This window comes from Anolis sagrei, chromosome 4 (genome assembly GCF_037176765.1).
Source record: "Anolis sagrei isolate rAnoSag1 chromosome 4, rAnoSag1.mat, whole genome shotgun sequence".
Taxonomy (NCBI): Eukaryota; Metazoa; Chordata; class Lepidosauria; order Squamata; family Dactyloidae; genus Anolis; species Anolis sagrei.
Genome location: NC_090024.1, coordinates 48,558,878 through 48,575,912, shown reverse-complemented (window position 1 = coordinate 48,575,912; position 17,035 = coordinate 48,558,878). Strand labels below are relative to the sequence as shown.

Below are 17,035 nucleotides of genomic sequence, written 5' to 3'. Positions count from 1 at the left end.
AGATATTAGCGGTATACAAGTGTATCAAATAAATAAAATAAATAAATAAATAGTCCAAGAATGCCTCAAGGGTGCAGGGATTGCACTGTATATGGATGATCCTGACTTTGGGATTCAATTATGAGTTTATTTATACCCCCCTCCCCCCATAGCTGCCCTTCTAAGTCCTAGCCTTTTTCTTGACTATCATCTCTATTTTAATTTGTTACTCAGACAAGTTTTACTATTTTGATGCCAAAGGGCAAATGCCAGGGAAGAAATATAGTAATACACGTTATCTCACTAAAATTTAACTCTGACTAAAATTAAATGTGATTTATTCTTAAGTGTATACAACATTGCAGCCTGAGCACTCCAGGTATCCTAGTACTATACTTGGGAAGCAAAAACCTCTTGTTACAAGCTATAATAAAATTCAATGTATCCCATTAGTTCAAACAAATACGTAACAGCTTGGGTTAGTATTTCCCTGCAGTGAGAAGGAGAAAAAAAAATCAAGAGCCAAATCTCTGAATTGCACCCCCTGCTCAATAAACCAGATTTCCCTAGTTTGGTGCACTCCAGATACCTTCAAATAATGCATAGCAATAGAGCAAAGTACGAGTTGGGGCATAAGGATATGGTCTAAGAGAACTAGAGCTGAGAACTGAAGGGGTGAGAAAGGTGGGAAGATGTTGAATGAAATCCTTGTTAGCTTTTAGCAGCTTTAAAGACAAAGCTGAATTGACTCAGAAAGTGACAAGGGAAACTTTAGTTTAATGGAGAAGGTTTTCAAGTTGTGGATCATAAAATCCCATAATCTGGCTTTATTGATACCAGCAGGGCTCCCATTTTTTTAACCAACAACAACAACTGAAGAAGAAGAACCTCAACAGAAACGTTTTCCCCCTGTTGTCACATAAAGTACCAAGCAAAGCTACACTGAGGTCGCTGAAGCCTTAAGAGTAGTTTTAAAAACACCCCCTTCATTGTGAGCTCTTCTGCTTTGTTTTTTGTTTTCCCACTGCAAGTCACTTCTGGTGTGAGAGAATCGGCCGTCTGCAATGATGTCGCCCAGGGGACACCCAGATGTTTTGATGTTTTGCCATCCTTGTGGGAGCTGGAGTTGACATTTATGCTCTCTCCAGATTTGAACCTCCAACCTGTCAGTCTTCAGTCCTGCCAGCACAAGGGTTTAATCCATTGTGCCACCGGGGGCTGCTTAGCTCTTCCGCTATGACTCACCTACAACATTTCGAGTTTGGTAGTACCAGGCCAGGAAAGACCCTTTGGGGGCTAGAGCCAGTCTCTTTAAAAAAATATCACTTTTAAATTACATTTATGTTTATTGGTTTATTGTTATTTAACTTCTGTCTCATGTATTTTAATACGTATATTAAAATACGGCCACTCTAAGTGCACTTGAGAAGGACGGGATGTAAATGATGTAAATGAATAAATAAAATACATGTATGTTTTAATATATGCTTTTATGGTTGCATTTTAACTATGTTTTAATATGTGATTTTACAGATGTATTTAACCAAAAGGAGAGGCAGGTAATAAGTTAAATAATAATTATTAGTATTATTGCTATTATATTACAGTATTTCAAGTGTGAGAAAGAAGCAGCTCTGAGCAGCATTACAGCTGGCACAACTATGGTCCCTTCCACACTACCCCTATACCCCAGGACCTAATCCCAGATTTCCTTCTTATCACAGGTTATCTGGCAGTGGAAACCCATATAATCCAGTTTAAAGCAGATAATCTGGGATCAGATCCTGGGATATAGGGCAGTGTAGAAGGGGCCTAAGACTGGGGTCCAACACCAACACATCATTTGTCTTGACTTAACACTGCTACTGGGAAAGGGATAATATATGCTACCAAACCTGTAGGGGGAAAACACCTACACTCTGCCTTTCCTCAGTAGTATTTCTTTCTTAATGTTACAATTGAAGAAGTGCATGTTGTGTAGCAATCTTTAGTTGTTAGTCACAGATGGATTTGGGACAATTACGCTGTTGCAACTGCACCATTATATAAAAGCCTGCATGATGTGGTAGTCTAAGCACTGGACTAAAATCCAGGGGATCAGTTTTGAATCCTCATTGGGTCATGCCAACCCACTGGGTGATCCTAGACAAGTCACACATTCTCAACCTCAGAGGGCATTTCTGAACTTAGCTTTTTTTAAAAAAAGCTCCTCTGCACAATTAATCAGAAGTACTTGAGAAGCATACAACAACAAACAACAAGCAGAAGTAATGGAGAAAATTGCCTTCTGAAACAATGTACAACCTGACTGATAAAAGTATTGAAATTCCAAGAGGACATCTAAACACTATCTGTATTGTGTGTTGAAGATAACTTGGTCTGAGTAAGACATATTTTTTGGAAAGAGCTTGATATTAGTTTTTAGATCAAAAGCTGCTGGAAACTGCCTTCTGAACAGGTAAAGTAACAAATCCTACTGTCAGCTTGAATCTCACATACAAAAAGCCATGGTAAGCAATAAAATTGCTTGTTTTTTCAAAGCCAAAAATGCAATTCACAGCATTTTTAAATACTGCTGTACAATTTGCTTTACAAACTACTTGCAAAAGTAATAAAAGTTGCAACTGGGGGCAACTGAAAAGCTTAGTCAGTATTATAAATAATATCATAATCTGAATAGCATTATATAAAATGCTTTGTAATGTGATATTCTCCTTTTATATATTTATTTCCACAGACATCAAACAGCTTGGCCATAGCACCATTAATTTCAGTAATTCCAATGGAGAAAAGGCTTTTGAGAAAAGCTCTGGAAACCTTATAAGATGTAGACTACTGCACATTGATAGCAACAGTTCAGAACAAACAGTGGTACCTTGACACTACCAGTAATCCTATCAACAACAACAGGGAAGAAAAAAGTCTACAGCACTGAAATAGCACATTTTAGACTTTTCCAGAAATGCCTCTCATTCTAAGATGTTTTAGTTGAATATGTATGTTTTTTATAGGCATGAATGTCTTGATGCATCAACATGTTAATGCTTGCAACACATTACAGTAATCGTTACAACCAATGCCATCTCAGAAAACACATCACATCAATCTTGAAAGCAGATGCTTCCAAGGTCAGCCTCATGTAGATAAAATACATGGGATGTGGCACAAGCAATTAAAGTGCAAGGGGCACCTTAAACATATGTTAATGACTTTCTGACACCTGTGATTCCAAACTATACATTCTATTTTATTCAGTCTATCAAAGAGTGCATCATTCTTAATGGGATTGTACATACAAATTATATTTTAAAACATATAAGACTGAATTTTACAGCAAGTCAATATTCAGAATTCAACTTGCATGTTGCGTCAGCTCCACTGGCTGCCAGTTCGCTACCAAACACAATTCAAAGTGCTGTCTTTGGTCTATAAAACCCTAAACGGCCCAGTTTACCTGTCTGCGCACATCTCCCTCTATGAATCACCATGGAGATTAAGATCTGTACATGCTCCTTCCAAATAAATTGGAGGAGAGTTCTGTCTTGTTTGCTTCCTGTTTCAACCCCCCCCCCCCAGTCCTAAATTGCATGGGGTAGGAACATGGAGCAAGTGCCCCTCTTGTGCCCTCTAGGGGTAATTTAGAGATACAAAATTGAAACAAATTGCATAATTTTTGTTTGACAACTGGGTGTCTGGACATGGGTAGAAATGCCATTTTCATCCCCTTAGGAGTCTTAGAGGCCACAAAAACTATCCTGCATGTGGTCCATGATCCAAACTCTGCCTACTCCAGATATAGAAACTCCATCAGAAGAAAGGGATAGGGCATGCAACACTGATTACTCAGCATGTCATTTATACTGAAAAGCAATTCACAGAATTAACCTAAAAATATAAGAGAAATAACATGTTGCAGATCTGAATAATACACAAGTGTCTGCAGCAGCTATAATTTACTCCTCCCTCCCTTCCCCATCTGTCTGTCTTTTTGTATTTATGTCTATAGCCTCACAAACATTTTCACTGGATGACTTAAATCAAAATATTAAATAAAACACAGCATATATCAGGTATTACCTTGGATACAAGACTTGCTCTGTAAGCTGCTAGCTGCTTGAGATATTCCTTCTTAGCAGCTTCAGTTTTCTTTTTATATACCTGAAAAATAATGAGGAACAGCATATCAGCCAATGGGTTAGTTCCACTTTAGAATAAAATCTTATGCTTTCTTGTACACATGGAGCAATGCAAAATTTCCTTCAGCCCCATCCAGTAGGCCAATGGTGAGGGAGCATCATGGAAGTATCAATACAGCAACGTCTGGTGGGCCACACCTTGCACTGCAAATATCAGGACCTGGCCTTCTTTCTCCAGTTCTCAGGATTTCAAGGCAAGAACCCTGCTATGAAATGTCTCCCTGTGTGTATTCCAGCACAACAAGCATCAGTTCCCAAATAGCTCAAGAAAGGAACTGGTTGAGCATCAGCATGAGTAGCGAACAACAGTCCCATTCTGTCCTAGCCATTCGCCTTTGAATACACACACTCAAATCCAGCAGGATGAATTAATGGTCAGAAGGATGGAATCACAATAGACCACTGCAATACTGTCAATAAACAATTACTGTTGGCTTTGTTGAATTGGACACAAGGTGTGATAATAGATTTTAAAGTAACAACCATGGATATTTGATATAGCCCTACCAATGACAAAAAGCTGCGGCTTGTCTCAAGTCAGTGACAGGTGACTTACCTCTAGAACCACTGTCTCAAAATCATAGTCATTACAGCATGTCTTTTCAAGCCAATGACCTTCAGATAAGCTTACTTTTGGCAAGGACTGAGGCAGAAAATCTGAGACATTATGGAGAGCTTGATCATTCAGTTTTGTCCAACTCAAGTTAAGTTGGAATATGAGAAGCATGTGAAAAATGGTACTCTACCTATATAGCTACTCTCTGTGCATTACAGTAAGGTAGTCTTCCTGTAACTTTAAGCTGATTTATTTTCATCCTCTTATTCCACATTACTTTAATCTAGAGCCAGCACAACACTTCCAAGTATATTTCCAAACTGCAGCATTATTTGTGAAGTGCTGCCACATTATTCTTATGAAACATGCTTTATTTTAGTCCATCAAAGCTGTGTTTTCAAGAGCATGCAGGTCCCTCTGATCTCTGCTGGTAAAGCCCAGAGGTTGCTTAAAAGGATTAAAGATTTTGCATCCCAGGGAAACATAAGATTATAATGGAGAAACAGGCATCCTAGGATACTAAAGCTGTAAATATCGAGAGGAGAATAAAAATAATAGATTGATTCTAGCTGTGCAGCAGCGTGTGTGCATTCTTTTGCAATTTCTTCAGATTACAAAGCTTGAGATCATTTTGTTTCAGAAAGGATTTATAACAAGTTGCCTCTGAGTTGATTGTTTGTGGTTATTGCTAAAATGTATTGTTTGTTTCAAGGAAATGAAACACCCTTTAGTTGACAGTTTTTCTACCCGTAGCAGCTAAAATTAAATTTGCCTGACCTGAAAGAACAGGCAAGAATGCAAATTGCACTCTCAGTTTGAATACATCTGCATAATTTTGTTATTTCATTTTCAAAACAAAAAATAACACTGAACAAGAATAAAAGATCACAGATTTATTCCTGACATTTCTAATTTCATAAGTCCAATTAATGGTAGTTCTATATGGCTTTGTATGCAAGTACTATTATGGCACCTTATCATATAGACATCATGCCATTATTTCCAAGTGATCATACAGAGTTTTCCATTCAAAGCACTTCTAGGCATTTTCTAGCCTACCTTTTAGACTGTGATACAAGGAAACCAGTGTTTGTTTTGTAATTGAAATATGGCAACAGATCCCATGACAGGGAAATATAGAAGTAAAATGGAGAAGTCTTGCAAGCAAAACCGAAGATCAAATCCCAGGACCCAAATACTTATATTTCACCACAAAAGAGCTTTTTATAAAGTATTTGCAAAGAAAAATAAAGTATTGATCAGTTGTCACAAAAGACTGCACTTCCAGGAGACTTGAGGTGAAGAAAAACTGACAAGAGCTAAGAGATGGATCCTTCTCTCCATGTTATCCTTGTGGCCCCAATCTCTGGCCTCCTATTTCTCACCCTATGCTCTAAAATAGTGGTTACCAAACTTCTTTTGACCAGGGACCACTTGACCAGGGACCACTTTGTCCAGGGACCACTTTGACATTAGTACCAAAAGGGTTACAAATCGGTTTTTAGTCAACTTCAGATTTGCTTTGGTTATTTGGGGTGCTGATTCAGAAAATTGCATTGGATAAACCACATCAGCTCTACTTTCTGATACAGAACATATGCCATCTCATAGTCACCATCTGCTCACTCACAGAAAACCATATTTAATAATTTAGAGCTGATGTGGTGTATCCAAGGGGTTGGGGCTGGGCAGCAACAGGGAAAGAATGGCAAGCAGTGTGAAAGGAGCAGAAATAAAATAAAATAAGGAGGAAGGATGCTCATGGACCAGATTTTCATCCTTGCAGCACACTGGTGGTCCGTGGCCCACAGGTTAAGAACCACAGCTCTAAATAGTCCATTGCTCGTGCTTAGAATTAATGATGCTTATTTATGCTGGGCAAGTAAATGCACTAGTGGTGGGTTCGATTGGGTAATGCATAACCAATTCTCCTTGTTAATTTTTTAAAATGAAAATCTTGTTTGCACAGCGTTAAACAACAAAGTAGTAAAATTCATTATGTAACACACCAGTCAAACTTGCAGAATTAACCCAGCTCCATACACAATACACTTTAGTAAGATCAAATAATCTCTTTCCATGCTTTCAGCTCCCATGAAACCAAAACTCCCTCTCTCACTTACTTTCCCTGTTTATTCCAACCTCCAACCATTCCTCTGTTGCTAACTGACCCTAACTGACAGCTTGACAAAGAAGCCACAAGATTTATCATGTTTCCCTTATAGGTCCACCATCACAGCACACTCACTCCACAATCTATAATTGGCTGGTTCTACTCAGGTCTGACAAGCTCTTCTCCTCACAAATCCTTACATATGAAAATGATACATTTCCTACTTGATTTTACCTGACACAGTAAGAACCGATGAAATACATTTAACATTAAAATGGAGTCACATATACTGTACAAGTGTTTTCTCTTGTAATCATGGTGATGTTATTTAATTGGAAACTATCTTGTCTCAGTCTACATTGGTTGATATTCTTGTTTGTATTTGAAGAAAGTATAATTTCACAACTGGCCCTGCATCCTTAAGCATATATAACAGGCATGGGAAAACTTCAGCCCTCCAAGTGTTTTGGACCACAACTCCCACAATTCCTAACACTTGGTAGGCTATTAAGAATTGTGGAAGTTGCAGTACAAAACACCTGGAGGACCAAAGTTTGGCCATGCCTGATATATAACATTTGTAGGGCAAAATTCATGCAGACTTTACAATTCCAAGTTTTGGATTGTGTTCTAAACAGCCTCCTTACAATTAAAATCCAGATTGTTCTAGCTGGCATAACAACTATCCGCCTTCTGTTTAGTGAGTTTAGTAGATTTAAATCATGATGCATAAAATCAGCCTTTTCCGTTCAGTTTAAATTATGATTTAAGTGCTTATTTGCAATCCGTTTAATCCAGTCCTCCCTTTCAAGATAATAAGTTGTTCTGTACAGGATAAATCATGGCTGTCAACTGTGATGTCATCTGCTGTTATGTTTCATTTGGCCATTGGCTAGAAGATGGCTAAGAGTAAATATTTGGATGAAGCATGGACATTGGATGCAGTATAGTGTGTAAGATGCAGGTGACTTGTTGGCACAGAAAAGAGAAAATATCACCAATATTGATTAGAATACAAGAACATTATCTGTGATTAAGAATACTGATGTGCTGGCAGTGAAAGCCAGATCATATTTAGTGCCAGCATCAACTTGACCAAAGACCTGCAGGCATCTGGAGAAACGCAAGGTTTTCAGCCAGTCTTATTTGGGATAAAACCCTTTCCAAGCACGTTCCCTCACCCCATATGTTTTAAGAGTGAATTGACAGAGGAATAGGTTGGCTCGGACTGTGGTAGAGTTCTTTTTGGAGGTTTTTAAACAGAGGCTGGATTGCCATCTGTAGGGAGTGCTTTGATTGTGTGTTCGTGCATGGCAGGGAGTTGAACTGGAGAGCCCTTCTTCCAATACTATGATTTTAAGTACAGTAGAAGTAATTTATGATTTTAGTGAAAACATCCCAACTCCTCCCCCCTGAAAGCGCCAAATAGACTTATGAGATGGCAGAGGAGCTGTGTAGTTTAGAAAAACCAGAAAAATAAGCACTACAAATTACACTCCAAAATGCACTAGCATGGTATTGGTATCATGATCAGTGGACTATAGGAGAGTAGGAAATTATCCTTGTTCATTTCACTTATGAAAGCTATTTTGTCAACAGGAAGGAATAGCTGGAATACACTCCAACCTCCCATTCTACATTCTAAGAATGGATATTGAACTATCTCATGCTGCCGAGATATCTAGGAAAATATTTAAAAGAGGCCTAGGGATATTTTTGAGGTCAAGAGCTATGCACAGAATTACACTGAGTACAGAACTATACCTTCTAACTGGGGAAGAAAGGCTATGTCTGCTAGCACATTAATGTTCCAGACTAAATACACTAGAGCTCTCAAGCATTTGGCTTCAAGTATTATAAGTAATACAATTAGGTATTACATTAGTGTTTCTCTAATAGCTGTACCCATTATGGTCTATTGACATACAATCTCTTTTAAGAGAGGAGATATGCTCTTATGCATAAGTGAAAGGACTTTTTTCTCATTCATAGAAACAGAATGAGTGAAATGGAAAACATAGAGATAATTTCACTGTGCCGCACTTTGCAGAATTGATAAAGAGGGGGAGAAGAAAGACAAGTCTACAAGGTAACACACTTTAGTCCTGCAAATGAGATTGGTGATGCATTCATTTTGCAAGTATATACACATTCCTGGCTGGCAGTACAGATTCATGACTGCTAGTTTAATCTGTTTCTCTCAAATACAAAAACTTCTAAAATATGGAAAATACATTACTAAGGTACAAAAACATGATGTGTTGCACATTTTAGGAGATGTTCTTGGACATCACCGAACAGCTTCTGATGTGAGGCTGATTTAGAAGTCCTACTTCCCAGTATTCTCTTTTTCCTTTGCTTTATGTTTATTCAGCACTGGACGTTTGGCTACAGTTATGAAGCAGACCTTAACACCTAGACTAGAGCTTGGAGGGAGATGGAAGTGTTCATTTTTAGTCACTTCTTGAAATTGGGGAATGCTGGACTATATGTATCAAATTTCTATAGTCCATTATACAAGTATCCTGATATTGGTCATATTTCTGTCAGTGATAAAGTGAGCTGCAAGCCCCAGCAAAACAGCAACAAATGGTAATAAAGAGCAGAAGCTAACTATGGTAGCTATCCGTATGTTTCTAAGTAGAATCCATCATTGTGTATATCTAGTTTATTATTATTTACAGTAGCTACTCATCAAGTTTTACTCCATCACTAAAATACAGATACTAATACAAGCCAGACAATGTTATTTATTGTATGGGGCAAAATGGCAATCCCATATAGAACTTCATTGTTGTGTGCCTTCAAGTCTTTTCTAACTTAGGGTGACCCTCAGGCAAAATGATTACAGGGTTTTCTTGGCAAGGTTTATTTAGTGGGAGCTTACCCTTGCCTTCCACAACCACTGGCATTTATTTCTGATTGCTCAGGTGCAGCTGGTAAAATACACTAATCCAATGTCAACATGCAGCAGAGTGAAATCTTGTACAGTTGAATAGGGCTCCACCTCTATAGAAACATCTTGTATTGGATACCACAACTCCAATTACTCTGAAAATGGGAAACCTCTAGTATGTTTGCTAGCACTGTGGCATCACTGGCTACATGCCAAACAAAACAGTACACATACTCATTGTTTTCTTAATTTGTTCTCTGGCTTCCAGTATGTTGATGTCTAACAAAAGGAAAAGTTTAAAAAAATCTTCATGTTCATTTTAAGGAAAGGCTGTAAATGACTTGGTACTGGGGTTGATGATATATCATCATTTCTGCTGTGAAAAAAAATTACTATGGCTTTACTGTCCCTTTCCCTTCTATATTATTATTATTATTATTATTATTATTATTATTATTATTATTATATCACTGCTACAAAAGAATAATTGACAATCCACAAATGCTAATACAAAAGCTCTGTTCTTCTGAAAAAATACAGTTTTTAATTCAATAGAATTATAATTGAATTAAAAAGCTACTGTATAACTCTACGTTGACTTCAAGGGGATGTTTGGGAGCCAAACTTATGGATTTTGATATGACCTGTCGATAAGCCAATGATAATTCCATACATTTGGAAAAGCATCACTCAGAGAGCAAGGTGCCCCAGGTCACCAAGACTCCTATTTCTGTGCTCAGGCAAATAGTATTAACTTTTATGAAAAAAGGAATCATCCCCTTCTTTGAATAAAGTGGAAAAAGGTGAAAGGTGACTTTCCTTTGAGGGGAAGCACCAAAGAGCAGCCAATGCCACCATTATTTTCCTACCCAGGCATGCAAAAGGACCAGAAATGGTGGTGTGGCAGAGAGAGTAAAGGAAGTCTATACTTAAGTTCTTCTGAGATGGACTAAGATTTCACCTTTTGCCACTCTACTCAGAGAGAGGGATGTTTTCTTTTTTGATATGGTATTTAGAGTGACTTGTAGATACGTTGACCCAGTTTTTGGGGGGTTTTTTAAACTAAAATTTCTAAATGTATATGTCAGTACATACAGTGATCTATACAATCAAAAATGAACAATCCGCTGCAAAATTCTTTCAATTCTTCAGGACATAATCTTTTAAACACGTCTGTGTTTCCAACAGAAAAGCACTCTGGTCAACCCTTGCTTGAAAACAGAGATAACTTCTGCAACTATAGGTTCAATACCGTGACATGGTATGGTTTTAATTTATCCTCTGTTATTATGCTCTGAATGCTCTAATCAGGTAAATTCCATAATTGTTACTATGTGCTGTTTACCACTACCATTCCAATGCACATAATCAAAGAAATGTCATGTAAAATGTCACAATTTATTCATTTTTAATTATTTCAATTATTTTATGGAATTCTTCTGGAACCCAGATTCTATTTCAAAATAGTGCTCTTCAGGTTGCTTTATCTATATTTCATTTCTCACCATATTTCTATCAAAGATACATCTGATAAATTAAAACATGATAATCTGATAAATCAACACATGGGAGTATTTAGCCGAAAGAGTTGATTTTTTTAACAATTACAAAAACATACAAGAGCTGGGGCAGTTTTGTACAATACCTTCAAGAATCCCTTGCCAAAATGTCCAAAAAAGAAAATTTCCAAGTTCTGATTAAGACACAAGATATACTGCTAACAAAGTGAATGCGATTTTTAATATATATGCTAATTCAAAGTAGGGTTTAAAGAACAAGTGGAGCTAAAACAAGCAGGTTAATTTGGATCATTGGGATGAGACAAAGCAAGTCTTCACACTGCTATTTCATGGAATCTTGCCTAAGAGCTCTGAAAATGGTTACATTTTCAACAGTCAGTATTAGGGAGCAGTAAGCTGCAAATAGCCAAGTTGTAGAATTCTTAAATGTATCATCAGATGGGAAAAGGTATAACTGTATTTTTTTTAACAGAAACAGTTGAAAGATATTTGAAATTAACCTGAAGATATACATTGTGCAAAATGGGATCATTTTCAGTCTATGAATTTCCTGAAAACTTGCAGTGGGAACAATACTATCTCTGTGAGAAGCCTTCTGACTGGATAGCTCAGGTAAACATGCCACTTTCATCACAATTGCTGTCAAAAGTGTAGAAAGCTACAGAGGTTTAAATACGTAAATAAAATTCAATGCTTTTTCATATAGCATTTGCTTTTGAAAAATAAAATAAAACAAAATGTATTAATGGTTTTATGCAAAACATATAAAGGAATGAGAACGAGGATAATCCTATGCTGGACTTCTAGTAATCTCTTCTTGGCGCTATAGTCCACTGGATCACTTGTTCTGACCATCCCAGGGGGAAGGGGGCGGCCATAAAAGTAATGAAGAATATATTTTATCTACATACACTTACCCAAAACTAAAGTTTTGGTAGAGGGTGAAACATTGGGGGAGGAAGGGTGTAGCAGAGAGTCTTCTGTGCTGTAGCAGCCAAGTTTCAGAATACTTTACATTGTACCTCTTGATTTCATTAATCCCTAGACTATTAACATAGGATGAAAGGGAATATAAATTGTTAAATCTTTCTCCTCATTTTCTCATAGTATAAATTTGGGGTCTAAATAACCCCCAAAAGCATTAGATGCTGTCTCATCTTGGAAGCTAAGTAAGGTCAGCCATGGTTAGTATTCTTTTAGAAGACCTCCAATGAGTACCAAGTGCTGTAGGCTATATTTAAGAGAAAATTACCTCTGAGAATTCCTTGCCCAGGAAACCTTATGAAATTAATGGGGGTCACCGTAAGTAGAAAGGCAACGTGAAGATATAAGTTTCTGCAATGGGCTTAGGTAGGCCGATTGCCAGAGGTATGTGTGGATCTTAGGGACCATTGTGATTCCGATAGGTGTGAGGCTTCCTGCAGCTCTTCCTGGAATCTGTTGTCTGAAAAATGACACATTTGATCCCAAAATAGATTATGTATTATGCATTCAATACACTGGGCTCTTGCTGACTGTGAGGGTTTGGTTCTGTAGCCCCATGTGGCTATGAAATAACATGAGTGATTGAGTCCCTAATTATTAAATGATGGCAACATAAAACATCTTCTGTGAATTTAGAACCCTCAGAAAGACTTACATAAGCTGTTGGACACTCCACCTCTTCTGTATGCAAGTGCATGGCTGTCTATAACTGTGAATTCACTGGCTGCAGGAAGACTTTCATATATATTCACTGGCTGCAGGAAGACTTTCACCTGCATATTCAATCCACTGTGAATTGGGGAAATATATATATATATATATATATATATATATATATATATATATATATATATAATTTTCCCCAATTCACAGTGGATTGAATATGCAGGTGCAAAGCCTGCTTATACAGCAAGTCCACTATATAGTCACTTTGCCTTCACAAAATGTGAAGAAATAGCAACCTACATTTCTATCATAATCCCATTAAATCAAGAATATGTGATGAAGGAACTGTACTGCCAATTCTTGCAGTTTCCACTCCTCTGTATTATCTATGGGCATTAGTAGTGGCCATGTTTTAAACCTTAGGAATCTGTTGGTTGGTAAATAAAAAGGAGCCAGCCACAAATGTACAAGTATCCTTAAAAGACTTGGTTTCCTTAAGCATGAGAAAGATGCAATCTCAGTTTCATTTGATGATACACAATAAGCTGCCGCATTTGTCTAGTGCGTGTTTGAGCACCAGTGAGGAGTAAATGATTTGATTTTGTGGGCTCAGAGGATTTGTCAGTTGCCTCAGAAGTATAATTCTAGCTCTTCATATCCCTGCTGCTTCTAATTTAGCAGGACAGGCTCATAATTGAAGCAAATTAACTATTTACACTTGCCACTTCTACCAGGGGAAAGAGGACGTATCAGCAGGAAAGACTGAGTGGGAAATTAAATCCTTCCCACTTGTGTCAGATCTGCCCTTATATAAACACATTAACAGTAATTTCATGAGGCGTCAAACATAGGAATAAATACTGAGGGATAAAATAATGAGGTGTTGCTATTGAGCTGAACTGTTGCAGCTAATATTGCCGAGAACAAATTATGCAGCCTGGAAGAAAGCATATGTTATAGCACTCCAACCACTCCCTGGCACGGCTTATCTGATCATTATGCAGCGGTTCCTTAGGTACACAGACCTGTATTCCTGCTACAAGGAGCAAGTACAAGGTTTAAGTAAACATACACACTCAAATTCACACATACTGGAAATGGCTCACTTTTACTATGACTCAACCCACTGACATCAGTAGTGTTACAAATAGAGGTGAACTTTGTATAGTACGCTTTTGAGTGGGCATGCTGTTCCATTTTTAGTATAATAGCATGTTTTACTGAGGTCTTTGGCTGAAGTCATGAAGTCAGTTACACTAATCTAAACAAGAACATTTTGTTTGTAATTTGTTCATTCTATTATTGCTTCACTGGGTCTCCAATTAGGGACTTAAGGTTCATTTAGTACATTTACATCTGGTTCTGATTTTAAATGATGTGGGGTTTTTTTAAAAAAAAAGAAAAACACAGAACTTGAAAAAAATATCCTATCCTCTCTTTTAACCCAGACTTCTGTCTGAAAGCCAAAGAAGGCTCCATCTATTGAAAGCTATTTAACTCTTAACTGCCGAGTTTGTCTCTTCCCACTATAGTAAAAGCATGTGCAAATACAAATGACCTATGGAAGTTCTTTACAAAGTCAATGAAAAAGGACATTGAACCATGTTAGTAAACAAGTTGGGGTGGAGGAAAACACAAAGGCAACATGCTTAATCCAAATTGCAATCGATTAAAAAAATTATTGGCAGACTTGATTATTTACACAGGAAATATTTCAAGGCACAACTGGTCAAAAAAGTAGGAGCTAAATGCCTTTTGCTAATCCAAAAATGTACTTTCAGTTTCAGAAATGTAAAGTATCAGAAACTAAAACCATAAAGATTATTAGTTGTTGTTCTTTTGTTGTTGTTCATTCGTTCAGTTGTTTCCAACTCTTCGTGACCTCATGGAGCAGCCCACGCCAGAGCTCCCTGTCAGCCGTCACCACCTCCAGCTCCTTCAAGGTCAAGCCAGTCACTTCAAGGATCCCATCCATCCATCTTGCCCTTGGTTGGCCCCTCTTCCTTTTTCCTTCCATTTCCCCCAGCATAATTGTCTTCTCTAAGCTTTCCTTTTTCCTCATGATGTGGCCAAAATACTTCATCTTTGCCTCTACTATCCTTCTTTTACCCTGAACAAAAAGCTGATGTTTTTATTTTTGTCCATATGAAGACCCACCTAAGGAAAATGCATTGCCTAGTAGACTTTCTATATTCTACTAGGCAATGTAGAAATGAGTCCTGAGGCATGAAGTATAATTTCCATAAGTAAAAGGACATATAATGTCAACCAGAACCCATGGCCATTTGAGATGGACAAGAGCTACTAATAATTTGGCTAGACAGCTTGCTTTTCTGTTTGTGTCCTGCTTTGTGCTAGTCAGTGACCATAATAAAGTTTTGTTGTTTGGGATCTCTAAAGAAACACAATTTTCTTTTTTAATACTTCTGCTTCTATGAACCCATCTACACTGGCACTACAGTATAATTCAACTTGGAAGCAGTTTGGGAGGAAACGGTTTCACTGCATGAGTGATTAGATTGACAGACCTGGAACTGGTGTGAAGCCAGGTGGGTGATTACATTAAGCACTGTGGCTGGACACTGTTTGTTGTTCTGCAGGGACAGCCCCCCCCCCTTTTCCATGAGAGATGTGCATCAGTGCTCTGGAGGAATATGGGATAATAACCCGGGGGGAGGGGGACGACAGATAGGAGTAGAAGTGATGTTACCCCACCTAGGGGGTCAATTACAATATGGTCCACATTCTGCAGAGCTGATTTTACTCTGGGATCTGGGATATGCTGGGGTCTGCTGCAGTGCATTAAAGGACTGAAGTCAGACTTTCCTGTGACTTTAAAAAAAATTCTGTGATCATTAAATCTGAGCGGCAGCATGCATTGGCGGCATGTGTTTTTGATCACTCCAGTTTCAAGTTGGGATTGGAGCCATATTATAGTATCAGTATAGATCTGCCCCTCACTTGTAACTCTAGTCATGGCAGAAATAGTGGGCTAGGGAGACCAAACATTTTGACTTGTACTTTAGTCTAAAAAACAATGTTTACTTCAGAAGTTTCAAGCAAGTGGCCATTTTATTGATATAGAAGTTTAGTACATTGACATCTTGCAGAAAATAAACTTGTATTGAAATGGATGGATAATTTATACAGCACATCATTACTTCTAGCAATGGAAGCTGCTGTATATATTACTATGCAGAAAGAAAAGAAAATCTCTTTAATATGGGGCAATCTATTACCCCAGTGTCTGGTCTGGTAGCTATTATTTGTCCTTATAACTCACACCACAAATAATAACTGTTTAATATAACAACTTTTCCTGGCAGACCACCAAGGCCGCACTGTTTTCTTGAAAATAATGTGTAAGTGGTCACTGGCCTGAACTTGGTTAATAGGTTTAGGACTTCGAAGACAATAAGTTAAAACCTTGAGGATTATTTTGCTTTACTTTGCATTCCTTAACGGATTACACATTGGGTCCACTATAATTTACAAAGAGAAACTGCCAAATTCAAGTGATTAACACAGCTTTCCTTTAATAATTTGCATGCTACTCAAATAAACACAGCTGGAAAATGAGAAACCCCTGGATGTTTCTGTCAATTAGCATAACATGTCAAGGAAATACTTGAAAGAAAAGAATTGCCTGCATAATTTCTGTGTAAATTCTAAGAACAAGGGACAAATTATTTCATCTCTGGTGATTGTTTATTTGTTGTGAACTCCCTGAAAAGGGACAGGATGCATTTCTTGCCGTTCTTGGGTTTTGTATTGTTTTGATATTTGTATTATATTATTCTAGGTATAAGATTTGGCCTGTTCATTGCCCCAGATAACATCCCTACCACATAAAGCTAATATAATGAAGCATCTTTTTATGATTCCTTTTACGATCACTGCAAACAACTAGATCTACATATTGCCTTATTTGCCATTAAATTTAGGCTATGAAATGTATGAACAAAAAGACTTAAAATATTAAACACACATTTGGCTGGCATTCTGTTACCAAAACATGAATATATAAGTTACTCTAGGTATGCAGGATGAATTATTCATCATAGCACTATAAATGTATTATGCTGACACTAGTAGATGTGAAATTGGACACATATCAATGTTGCA

At 37.5% G+C, this 17,035-nt stretch overlaps 1 protein-coding gene across 4 annotated transcripts in view; it reads right to left on the bottom strand.

Annotated features, from left to right (window-relative positions):
- Window positions 1–17,035, bottom strand: part of TOX (thymocyte selection associated high mobility group box) — a 236,137-nt gene that overhangs the window by 18,607 nt on the left and 200,495 nt on the right. For all 4 annotated transcript variants that reach the window (XM_060775365.2, XM_060775366.2, XM_060775368.2 and 1 more), the window contains one exon: window positions 4,057–4,137. In XM_060775365.2, the coding sequence (XP_060631348.2) occupies window positions 4,057–4,137 (81 nt within the window). The remainder of the gene's footprint in view (window positions 1–4,056; window positions 4,138–17,035) is intronic.